Source organism: Thalia democratica, chromosome 4, assembly GCF_965202585.1.
Source record: "Thalia democratica chromosome 4, ktThaDemo2.hap1.1, whole genome shotgun sequence".
Taxonomy (NCBI): Eukaryota; Metazoa; Chordata; class Thaliacea; order Salpida; family Salpidae; genus Thalia; species Thalia democratica.
The window spans coordinates 8700458-8713566 of NC_139168.1; the positions used below are offsets into that span (position 1 = coordinate 8700458).

The window sequence follows — 13109 nt, forward strand, 5'->3', positions numbered from 1 at the left end:
ACTTGTTTACGAGACGATAGTCACACGAAATTACCCAGGCAGGAGATTAGAGGTAGTGGTACAAATAGATAACTTTCATGTACGAATTCATGAAATTTATCAGGCCACAGTGAGACCGTACAACCGAAGTATTGTGTGTGCAGGATTGTGCAATGCGGGCATTTGTTTAAATTATAAAATATATATTTGTATATAGTTTGTATTAGTGCGGTTGAAGTTTAGCAGTTTTTGAAATTTGACAAACAAACCCTAGTTTTTGCTGAAAAAAAACTGTTAACTTTTACGTTTAGCAGTTAATAATTTTTAATAATTATTTAAATAATATTACGAAATTAAATTGATTAACTTAAAATTGTTTGAATTATGTTTTTCAAACCTTCTTAGTCCCGTTCCCACAAAACGATTTAGCATTAATCACAAGTTTTCTATTTCGCAATCAGCTACGAAAACTTCAGCGCTACTTTTATGCTCTCTAGCGCCGTTTGCGGCGAGACACGAGCGTCGAAAGTGATGCGAAGGAAAAAAGTTATTTCGACGTAAAAGATTAAGCGAGGGGTTTTAAAAGGTTCGGTTTACCGCAGTAGCAGTGGCGATCGCAACTGAAAATCGCATGGAGTGTTGTTGAGACGTCCATTGCGAATGTGACGATTTGAATTAGTTCGTGAGACTTGTTGAGCAAATTTGTGAATGTTTTAGTGTGTTCAGAACTTTTTTTTCCAATTTTTTTATTGAATTTTAGGATTTTTTGTAAATGGTACTTTTTAAAGTAAAATCTAACATAAGTATAAAGTATTAAGAATATATAAAAAAAAAAATTTGATAAACAATTCTATAATTGCAGAAACATTAGAATTTACAATAATAGAAACAATGGTCAAAATAACTATTAGTTTGATGGAACTTGCGTAAATGTACATTATAATGTTTTAAAGCCAAGTTTAAAGTCTCAAAATTTAAAAAAAAAGTGCAATGGTTTTTAGTAAATAGACTACAATAAAAGAATAATCTATACATCAGTCGAGTAGTATAAAAACTATTTTTAGATAGTGTGGTAAATACTATAAGTATATTGTTATGATTAACACTAAAACAAATAACAAATAATGTTAGTAAGCCAGCAAATTATTTCGTTAACGACTATCAAGCTTAATGATATAAATTAAAATAAATATTAAAAATATTCACATGAGAATTTATTCATATACAATCTTAACTTTTAACAACTTCAATACTTTTCTACAGTTTATATAAAGCTAAAAACGAATCAAATGAACGGAATGATCCAAGACCCGCTGAAGATGAAGCCCACATTCCCACCCCAAGCCCCCACGACAGGCTACCCCCCGAACCTCATCGGGCCCCACGGAAACTGGTCGCCTGGCAACCACCTCCCCGATAAATTCCCCCCGACCTTCTACCCCTCTCCCCTCCACCCACTGCAACTCCCATACTTCCCCCCTTTCAACATGATGAAGAACCCGATGATGACGTCATTCTACCACGGGGACAAGATGACGTCACCTTGTCATGACGACGACGGGAAGCCGGACGACCCGAAGGTGGAGCTGGAAAACAGCGACCTCTGGCGGAAGTTCCACGACATCGGCACCGAGATGGTTATCACCAAGACGGGCAGGTTAGCGTGGCAACTGTTTTTTTTTATTTTTTAATTTTTAATAAAGGTAATTATGAAAATTTAAATTTAATTGGAACTTAAACAAATTTACTTTGGCTAACACGTAAAAAAAAACTATAATGTAAAATATTGTTTTTTACAGTTATTTTAATAGATCCTTCAAAAAAGCAAAATTGTAAAAGCTAACCTAACAAAAAATTGTGTAATACAGAACAGTTATTCGATGATTTTATTTAATAAGAATAACTTTGTTTAATTAAAAATTAACACCAGAACAACGGTTTTGGATTTTCAGGTTTTACGAGGTCGTATAATTAGGTGTTAGATCACTTATACAGCATCATAGTTTTAAAGTAGAATGGAATATTGTTAAACTAAATCTATTAGATACGTATGTTTTTAAATAAAAACAGATAAGTTAAAAAATATCGACATTGATCAGCTCACAGTAATTTTTATGTACAATTTGCTTACGCACTTATCTCAATTACTTTTTCACACTTACGCCATTTTGTCGAGCAAACTTTGACAACTTTTCATTAAACTTCATTGATAAGACTAGATACATAATAAAATTCAATAAAAAAAAAATATATAAATTAATTGAGCACAGATTTCTTTTAAGTCATCTGTGTTTAGAAGTAAGAAAATTAAAAATGTTATTCTATGGATTTATAAAATAAAACTTTACGTTATAAAACAAAAATAGTCTTATGTAATATACACGTATACAATTTATTTTATGTCTTATTATATTTCAATAAAATCCTTAAAATAAAAAGAAATAAAATAGAAAACAATTAATCGTTTCTTTTATAAACTGTTTAAATTTCCATTATAGCTGACATATTGGGCTAATTGATTAGCCAGTCCTTTTTCAACAGGTAATAAAAGATTAAAGTATTTGATTTTCGAGCTGTTAAGATTGCATACAAGAAACCACAAAACGAGTTTCTTTATTCTAAATGAGTTAAATAAAAGAAAATTAAAACTAGTACAAAGTGCAAAATTATAAAAGTTTGTCAGTCATTTTTAACTTATCGTTTTAAGTTATATTTTTACAAAATTTTAATTTTTAGAATAAAAGAATAGTCATTTATATATAAATGTATGTCGTAATATCAAGTAAAATAAACATTTTTGTAATGTTTTAAACAAGATAGCTTTAGGTTAATCTGTATTAGCTTTACACATTAATTTTAGGTAAAATTGTATACATTAGTTTTACCAAAACTAGGATTGCTGCGGTTTAAGACGGGGTTTGGCTTTACACTATGTTATTACGTATATCCTGATAACTAACTTTTTTTTTTTTTTAATTTTTAAATATAAATGATTAAAACAAATAATTTGTAATTTTTTCCATTACTTCAATTAATCACATGCAAGTTTTTCCGATACGCTTTAATTTTGTTTCCCAACTTCAATATACTGTATGCTAATCAAATGCCATTTGCCTTGTTACAGACGTGTATTACTCTAACTATTCATAACTTTACTAACATTTACATAATTAGTGATCCAGACTTTAGTTTATTTTTAAGTCAAATATGAGTTAATACAAACTTTTAGTAAATTAAAGCTAAAAAATCACCTATGATATAGTTTACAATGTTCAACTATTTTTTTTAAATATGAAGTTTGTTTATTTATTTTGAAGATACATCGGTATTATAATATAATATTAGTTTAAGAAAATGAAAAGTAAAACTATATAAATAAAATAGTCAAGAACACTACCTTAAATATTACTCTTAATGTTTTAACTAAAGTATTTTTTTCAAGTATTGTGCAACTATATAAGACTAACAGGTAGCAAGAAGCATTGTTGGCTGGTAAATAACTTGCATCTGAAAAACAAACAGTCGTTTTAATTAAACTTTATTCTAAATATAAGCGCAACGTGAGAAACTGTTAAAAATCGGCGAGTTTTTAATTACTAAATTATTAACTTGTACTGTACGCGCGTGTTATGGAGATTAGCAAATAATTAACCACGAAGCAAAAATTTTTGTGTATTTCGTTAGTTAAGCTGTTTATAGAGGAAGAGGGGCAGTTTAATTAATTGTAATCAGGTATAACCTTTTGAAACATTACGTAGTTCTTTTTAACTCATAATAACTTCAGTAATTGAGTATTAAACAAAAAAGCTTAAGTTTTGCAAAAAAGTATGAAAATTATTGCATAGTTTTAATTCAGGTTCATAAAATATTTAAATTTTGAATTAAAATGCGACCGTGACCGGAAAGTCTGAAAATTCCGCTCCAACACATAATTAATATCCTATAAGAAGGCTGTAATCCTTAATTATCGCTAATAGAGCATTAAAAACGCTTCGTTTGATACTTTTGTTGCTGAATTAAGATAATGCGCCGTTATTTTAATTTGCGATTAACAGGATACTTCTGTCTGTGAACGATTATTCTTTAAGTTTCTTTTTTTTGGATACAAAATTGCAAAAAAAAAATTGCTTAATTGCAACTTCTTTTGCTGCATTCAACAGGAAAATATTAATGTCTATCAAACTTGTCTCACTGCATACGAAAGTCCAGGCTTATGTCTGTAAGATTTCACTGATGTTTTTGTTGTCTATAAAATTGTTACACTTTAAGTGATTATTTTGAAGAAAGAGTGGTAACTTTAGTTCCAGATTAGCAGTTAAATAGTTCTGTGTAGGAATCAATTAAAATTTAGGTAAATCTATTTGAATAAAAAACTGTGTGAGTAATAATATCAATCAAATATGCAAAAATAATGCTATAATTACAACTTGTGCTGCTGTAATCAACATTGCATGTTGAAATTTTAGTTTAAGAATAATTTTTTTTTCTTTGAATGAAACGATTGCACTGTAGGATATTTTTAAGTTAAATCTGCTTATAGTTAAAATATTAATAAAATATTCAAAATTACATTACTAATTGCACTTTCAGCTACTGCATTCACCATTGCTGCACACTCTTGAAAACTTTCAGCACAATACCCACTTCAAACCTCACTGTTTATTTTCCCCCCTATACTACTTTGCTACTTTTCCCGATGAATCACCCGGTTTGGAGCGTTTATCGCAGATAAGCCGCTTGATTCGCCAAAGATAATCTGGTGATTTTAATTTGCGATTAATCAGAAAGTATTTCTCCGTCTGCCAAAAATTTTAGACGAATTTTCGGGCTCGTAATTAATTGTAAAAATTGTGTTATATGGGTTTTAAAAAATATGAGAAATATAAATTTTAAATAGACTTTTTTTTAATGTTATAACGGCTTAAAATAGAAAATTTATGTGTTTATTTTTTTTTCTTTTTAGTTATTACGTCACAATATTAGTAATAAAAAGTTTGAGTTATTTTGTACAACATTAGATTGATTTCAAGTTCACAAAAGCAAATTTGAACTATTAAGTAGTAAACCTATTCCACTAAATCCAAAAGCAGCACATCAGATTAGCGAAAAGTAGTAATCGATTTTCTGACTTTCATAAAGAATGCAGTTTAAACAAGTCGTTTCTTACTTTCGTAATTACACGCTCTTAAACCGTAGCAAGTTCACTCTGGACTTTAAAACTTTTTTTCTTTTGCGGTGAAAACAAACAAAAATTCCAAGCAAAACCGTCGACATGAAAATTGTTTGTGCTTTGAAAACACTCAGTAGAAAATAAATCGAACTCAGAAACGAAAAAATTGATAAAAATATTCAAGTAAATTTTTAAGAGCGATATCAAGCATTCTTGCTTGGCAACGCGACATATGCGTAACTTGTCGCCATAACAACGGCGAAAAACACGAGACGAGCTTCCAAGGGACATCATGAGACAACAGGTCACTTCAACAGTGTAGAAGCCGCATCATGTTTTTATATGAAAAATGTCGCTCGTTTAATTCTTGTCACAGCGTCTCTGTGATTTTTCGTAACAGCGTCAACGTTAATAGCTGTGCTGGTAGCCTTCACTTTTAAATCTCGTCATTCATCACTGAATAAAAACAAAACTTAAATGTTTTACTGTGATAAGGTTAATGGACTTCTAACCTAACAACTAAAATTAGAAAAAATTTAACCCCTCAACAATTAAGACATGATAAGCTGCCAATATACAGACTGGCCATCACAAGATACAAGACCTTTCGAACATTGAACTTTTCGTCCACCCTGTTACGTTGGCATCGCACCAACACACTGCAGGAATGTTGCCACAACACATGCTTGTAATGAGGGCATACTGATATGGTAATTGTAATTAGTTCCGTTATATACATCCCTATCAAGTAACAACACATCCCTATCAAGTAATTAGCTGGATTGTCCAACAGCAACTGTTGATCACCGTTGAAAATCGCAATACATACTTAATATATTAAAAAAGGTTACATATTTTTTTGAGCGTAAAATTTTGAACATGCAAAGTTTATACTTTAAAGCCTAGTCAGTGTTATTTTTGTGAAAAGTTGTTGTGTGCAAAAATAAACTTTGTGGTATATTTTTGAAAATGGACATAAGCTTTTGATTTTGATACCAAACTTGTTAGAAAAAAAATATCGATATGTGCATCTATATATTTTTTATTCTTCACGGAAATTTAAGCTTAAAATTTGAAGCAGGTTTTTGTGCCAGTATGTGGACACTATGTCGAAATTTTATAGTTCTTGAGGTACATTATACAAAAAAAGTTTAGTTTTTTAGTTTTGGTGTAAATAATAATGGTTTATATGGAAGTAAGTGAACATATGTTTGGAACTTTAAATTAAACGCTGTTTTTAGATTGACGCTTTTGGAGATATTGAACTTCAAGCGTTAAATTAATTCTAAAAAATCATACAAACAGTTTTTTTTTTGTTAAAGTTAGAACGAACAACTGTTACTAAAATTACTTATCAAAATATTCAACTTTGTACTTTTTACAGGAGAATGTTTCCTTCGATGAAAGTAAAAGTAAGTGGATTGAACAAGAAAGCAAAATACATTATGCTGATGGACACAGTGTCTTCGGATGCTTGCAGGTATATATACATTTTTAATAGTAGAAGTATAAATAGTTGTATTGAAAGTTAAATTTATTTATGTATTTATTTATATTTTAAACTTGCTATCAAATTATAAAACAAACTTAAATCTTTTGAATGAACAATATCATTTTTGAAAGGTAAAACGTATTATGTGTTATATTTTATTCCAAAAAACAACAATTAACAAAAAAATGATTTAACTCATTATCAAAAGTCAATAATTTACCCACAAACGGGCCATTCAAAATTAATTAAAGCTTCTTTATTAAAAAATTTTACATGAAATTTATCAGATTTCACTAACTTAAAATATTTTCTCACCAACAGGTACAAATTTCACAATAGTAGGTGGATGGTTGCGGGTAAAGCCGATCCTGAGTTACCCCGTAGAACCTACATACACCCTGACAGCCCTGCCACAGGTGAGCAGTGGATGAACAGACCCGGTATATCATTCCACAAACTGAAATTGACCAACAACATTTCGGATGGAAACGGACACGTAAGTTTATACACTTATGTATTAAAAATAACAATAGTTTATTAAATAAAAATTACTTATAAAAAATAAGATTTTAAGTTATAGTTATATTAGAATGAAACGTTCTCTTCTACCTACATGTTTAATATGAAGTAAAAATGAAAGACTACAAGTATGTGTAACTTTTAAATAGAGAAAGTATAAGAAAGACTACATAGACTGAGATATAACATGTAGAGTAATATATTTAAACTACAAATATTTAAAATATGTTTAGTTAGGTTAATTTAAGTTTAAAAAACAAATTTTCTATATTTTTATTGTATGTTTACTTATAAGAGATTATTGTAATCAAAAGAGCGCACTATTTTTAAAAGAATATTCAAATGAAGTATTTTTACATGAACAATGTGTTTTACTACACGCCGTTAAGTAAATATTCAGTTTAAAAAGAAACTAATTTATATAAAATGAAATATATTTACAACTTAAATATTACGAATGTTTATCAATAACTTGTGAGAAACCTAAACATATAAAAACTAGTAAAACTCTCCTAATATTCAGCGAGTAAACTTGCTTTTTGCCTGAAAACTGCACTTCTCGCTTCAAAGTCAGCAGCTTGCTGTGAAGTGGGCTGATAATGTTTGTTTGTGACGTCACAGTTAACACTTTCCCCCGTCGTAACGAGGGTCGATGACTTAAAAGTAGCAGCAGCTCGCTTTGAAGTCTCGCTGCGAATTTATTGTGCAGTTTGTCTACTGCAAATATGTGCGACTTGGTTTTTGAAAAACTGTTTTTAATTGCTTGATTGCTGTTTTCACACCATGCCGCCATTTTGATAGCTCGTATTTTTGTAAAGCAGCATATATAAAATGTTTATTTGGAAAGCTTTATTTAATAAAATCCATTTGCTTCTAAAACAAAAGAAAGTTTGAAAAAATTTTGACAGCTTTGAACTTGTAAACTTTTTCTCAAAGTCCAGCTAAAAACTTAATCTAAGAAAAGGAAAAGCAATTTGAGACGCAAACGACTACTGTTCGGTGCAAATTATCACCGAGAAAACGACAATCTTTTCGGTGTTGCAACAAAACGCTTCCTCAATTACCTGTTGTCAGAACTGGCGTTCAAAGGGCGAGTTGTGTGAGAAAGCTGGCAACCTTGTTTACTGCAAACACCGATTAAAAGCAGTTTGAGGTTTCGAAAACACTTCTCTGTGTCAGGAGCGACCTTTGCAACTTTTTATTTTTAAATATTTTGCATGTGAACGCCTCTCCACTGGCTTGGCAATTACGCGTCGCTGATTTTTGATTTACGAGGTTCTCTCCGGGCAGCGAAATGGCTCATTACGCTCCGGAGTTTGTTTTGGAGCTGCTCGTTTGAAGTGGCGTGTTTACACAAGGTGTTGTGGCAGACACTAAACATATACATGCGTGACAGTGTAAATTAAATTACAAGCAAACACTGCCGGGTAGTAGTATGTATATGAAGGCCTGAATGTTTTTTTAGTATAAAAAATTACGTCATTACGTACATAAATGTGTATTTGTGTATTTATAGCAATACAATTAGAAAAACATTAAATTAAGTGTGTTTGTCGTTTATGAATTATCTTAAAAAATTTGTTTTAAAGTTGCGAGTATTTATGATAAGCAGCTATTTCTATAAAAAATTAATTTCATAAGCCTTAATCATTGAAGTTGAAATTCAATTATATTGTTACTCTATATAAACTCTAGTTTTTTAGTAAACATTTGAAAAATAGTACATTTAAAAGTTTGACTTAAACTTCCGATAAAAAACTTATAGCTATATATGTGTATATATATATATATATATTTATGTATTTATATACGTTAATATTTTTTATTACAGACAATCCTTAACTCAATGCACAAGTACCAGCCACGCTTCCTCATAGTGAGGTGCAGTGACGTCATCAAAATGTCATTACAGTCACAAATGAGGACTTACGTGTTCAAAGAAATGCAGTTCATCGCAGTAACCGCCTACCAGAACGAAAATGTGGGTTAAGTAATGTTAAGTATAACTATAATACGTTCCATAACTTTACACATAGCAGTTTAGTGATTTTAATTGTTTTAAGTTTGATACTTTGCACCCGACTTAATTGTGTGTAAACTGATTTCTACCTGAAAATATAATAGCATCTAAAATAAAAAGTTCAAGAAAGTTTACTCAATGTTTGTTATCAAATAAAATAGACAAAAACCCATTAACTGCAATACAATTTAAAAGTTTCAAACTTCAAAGCTTTATTCTTGCATAAGTTTATGGTTAAAAAAGGCTACAACGCATATGCTTGAAACATAAAAACACTAAAAAGCAAAAACTTTTGTTATCAAGCTTCTTACTTACAACACTAAGCATCATATTTTACGGTTTAAGGCAATAAGACTCGTACTTTCAGCGCTAAAATTGCTAGAAACACGCAGTACTTAAAAATTCCGCACACAAAAAATAACAACAAATCGATGTAAGAAAAATAAGCAGCACAAAAAAGCCTCGTTAAAAGCTCGTAGAGACGCAAATCGCTTAAAGCGTGAAAATCAAAGCTCCACACACACAAGCAGATAAATTAAATGTAGCTAAATGTCTCTTATTCAGACGTGCAAAGCTTCGTATTCGGTCACGCTTGTTTCGCACAATGAGCTGCCGTTGTTGTTGAATATCGAATATCGAGAATATCGAAATATGTAACCGGATCCGTCAATATACTTTGTTTGCGGGATATTCTTGCGGCCTTGTCTTGGGAGCTTGTCGATAATTCAAATGGGATTTGTCAAAGTGTCGACGCATAAAACATGAAAATATCAAGCTTTGGCTGTTTCTGCTATTGTTACTCTTTATACAACTCTTTCTTTTAATATTTTTTAATTACGTTCTTTGCTTTAAATACTTTAATTAAAATATTTTTTGTAATAAGATTTTATGTTTCATATTAGTATATTTTAAAACAAGTATTAACTTCTGCCGATTCTTTATAACTTATTTTAAGTTGTAATATATTGCACTAAACTATTCTTCCTCAAAACTTGAAAATTTGAAATTTTATACGCCCAAATTTTAAAAAGTGTTTTTCTGATAAACAATAAAAACTAGAAATATGCAACTAGCACAATTTCAAAATAACAGATTACAAAGTTGAAGATCGACTACAACCCGTTTGCAAAAGGATTCCGTGACTCTGGAAGTGCAAAAAGAGATAAAAGGTATTCTTTTACTTACTTTTAATGTGTAACATGTGGAACTTTACTAAATTAAAAAATAATAATTTAAAGTTTAAGATAAAATTTGTTCTTATTTAAATTTTTTCAGACAACTTTTCAACGCAACAAGTTCTCCACCAAGAAAAGAGATATCCACCGAGCAAGCAGATTTCCAAGCCAAGATGACGCGAAGCAATCAGTATGACAGAGGTGAGTTCTTATCTGTAAATCACTAACCGCATGCTGATGTAAACCAGTGTTTATTATCTTTATTGTACAAAGTTTTTCAAGCAGTATTCAGAGGCGAACAAAGTATTTTTTCTCAGGTTTAAACAAAGCAAAGAATGTCTATATACTTTGCAGTTTTTAAATATAAGTACATATTTTCTGACGGTAGGTATAATAACAGAATTTTTCAACGGTTACAGGCTATATGATAAAAGGATGCTTGTTAGTTTAAGCATTTGGGGTTAGAAGCTGGTAGTTTAAATTTTGGGTTAGGGTAAGAGGTTTTAGTAAAGTAGGTATATTTTCCCTTCAAGTTTGAAACCCATCAGTGTTTTATCTTGTATTTGTTTTATCTTAGCAGGCGACGCAAGTTTCAAAAGAAGGAGACTGGACGCGGAAGCCACCGACCACCAGAGAAGAAGAACCACTGATCATGAGTACCGCAGGATCGGGTCCTCCTCAAGCAGCAGAGGCTCCTCAAAAATTCCCACCCCAACGACTGGATCCCTTCGCAACGCCTCCTGGTCATCTGAAAACAAAAGCCCCTTCAACCTCCCAACTCCATCCCCTTCCCACTTCAACTTCAATCCACTTTGCGGGATTCCCCCCATGATGATGTGGCAGAACTCGCCCCTGTTTCGGGGAATCACCTCCAACCCGATGTTCCAGCAGAAGAACGGTTTCTCCTTACCTCCATCTGGTGCTTTCCCTTTTCCGCAAAAGTCTCCTGTTGACCAGGGCTCGGTGTTTCAGCAGTACCAACACTTGCTGGCGCTGATGAGCGCGGCGGCGGCCAGCAACCTCAACCCGCAGCAGTACGGTTTCCATAGAAACGGCGCCCTCCAGTGCCCAACCCACCCGGCGGAGAAACCCGACTCTGCTCACAGCGCCGACTCCCCTGCCGTTTCACCCTCGGTGCTTTCCCCCGAAAGCGGCGTTTCTTCGGACAAGAAACAGGAAGGTCACGCTTCGAGGTTCCAGCCGTACGTTCAAGAGCAGGTGAAACTCATTGAACCGAAACGGGAGGTGGAGGAAATTGTGTCATCGTCGCAAAAGTGTCCTCAGGAGGTGAGCGTGAAGCTGGAAGCCGGTTACTCGAGTATGTTTGAACTTTCTGATTTTTTGCTAAATTGTGTAATTATTTAAAGTTTATTTTTAATGTTTCTTGAAAATTATCTGTAAATTTTAGAATACTTATTTTTGAGTTTTTACTATTCACAACTTTTATAGTTAAAAGGATTAGTAACACTAGTTTATATAAAACAGTCAATAGTTATCCAAATACATTTTTTTGTTTTCTAAACCTCAAAGAAAAACTTTGATTGGTAATGATCAATTTAAATATTTAGTTTTCTTTCAAAAGGTTACAAAAACAAAGAATGACTACAGTCCTTTTGCAAAAGGATATTGGGGGCTAGGGAACGCTAAAAAACAAATAGGTAAATTTATAAATTGATATAGTTTCTAAATACAACATTTTTCAATTAAGTAAAAATATTGATAAACTTAACACATTCGTGCCACAATAATAAACATGTATTAAAAAAACTTTTTCAGGAAATATTTAAATACCACAAGCTCACAATCTCAAAAAATACAGAACTATCAGCAAAAGGAATTCAGCGAGATACCAAGAAAAACTCATTACGAGGTTGTTTTATCTGCTAATCAAAATAAAATTCCTCTGTGACAAAATTAATTAGTTTATCTCAATTTTTTTTATGTAAAACCCGAAACACTTGACTTTTTTTGAAAAACAAGTCAAACTGTGTTGTATTTTCTGCATTAAGTGTATATAAAATTATAGTGACGTATTGTATTCAAGCAAGTGTATAATATTTTCAGATTGAAGCTGATTCAATGCTGACCCTGAAGAATTTCACCCTTAAAAGAGAGTTTAATAAACAAAAAACTGATTTCACAATTAGCGGCTGGACATTGTCATGCTTTGTTAAACATTAAAGTACATAAATTTGTACATTTGTATCTATTTATACAAGATTTTTTAGTATATTTACTTTATTGTTTTGCATTTTTTCACACTGTATAAAAGCCTTGCTTGTAAGTCGCAAACAGTATATTGGTGTTTTTCAATTTAAAATGTCATGGTGACATTCAAATATAAGAATACACCAACTGAAACAAATGTTATTCAATCATCAATTCATAATATGTAATTATAAACAAAATTTCAAAAGCAGGAAAAAAATTTGCTTTGTACACTATTCTATTTCCTAGTAACTAACTTTTTATAATTTGTAGTGTGATGTGTATTTTCTAATCTTTAAATTTATTTTAAAGGTTAGAGTTTTTAGAAATATACTCTTTATTTATGTTTAAAATTATATATCACATATTAATTGCTTTGGTTTAAATGCAAAATTACTGCCTATAAACATGTTTAAAGAAAGTATTTAAAACTTTATCAAGCTAAAACTTAATGTGTACATTTTTGTGTTTTTTTCGGATCTTTTTTTAAAATAAAACATAGTGTATTATAATATGTTATCTATTAACGTGTTTTGATGTAAATGT

At 31.1% G+C, this 13109-nt stretch overlaps 1 protein-coding gene across 1 annotated transcript; it reads left to right on the forward strand.

Moving 5' to 3' along the window:
- Nucleotides 1–1263: 1263 nt before the first annotated feature.
- Nucleotides 1264–12576, forward strand: LOC145833730 (uncharacterized). The gene is made up of 10 exons (XM_082940886.1): nt 1264–1636; nt 6534–6629; nt 6963–7137; nt 8992–9141; nt 10273–10349; nt 10456–10556; nt 10933–11673; nt 11938–12013; nt 12132–12225; nt 12420–12576. The coding sequence occupies exons 1-8, from the start codon at nt 1269–1271 to the stop codon at nt 11955–11957; spliced, it is 1728 nt and encodes a 575-aa protein (XP_082797012.1). The 5' UTR covers nt 1264–1268; the 3' UTR covers nt 11958–12013; nt 12132–12225; nt 12420–12576.
- The last annotated feature ends 533 nt before the right edge of the window (nt 12577–13109 follow it).

Bases quoted from the DNA above. Each gene is read 5' to 3' on its own strand.
- LOC145833730 (XM_082940886.1), top strand. From the start codon at position 1,269: ATGAACGGAATGATCCAAGACCCGCTGAAGATGAAGCCCACATTCCCA. The intron at 6,630-6,962 runs GTATATATACAT...TCTCACCAACAG, and splicing joins GTGTCTTCGGATGCTTGCAG to GTACAAATTTCACAATAGTA. The intron at 9,142-10,272 runs GTGGGTTAAGTA...TCAAAATAACAG, and splicing joins CCGCCTACCAGAACGAAAAT to ATTACAAAGTTGAAGATCGA.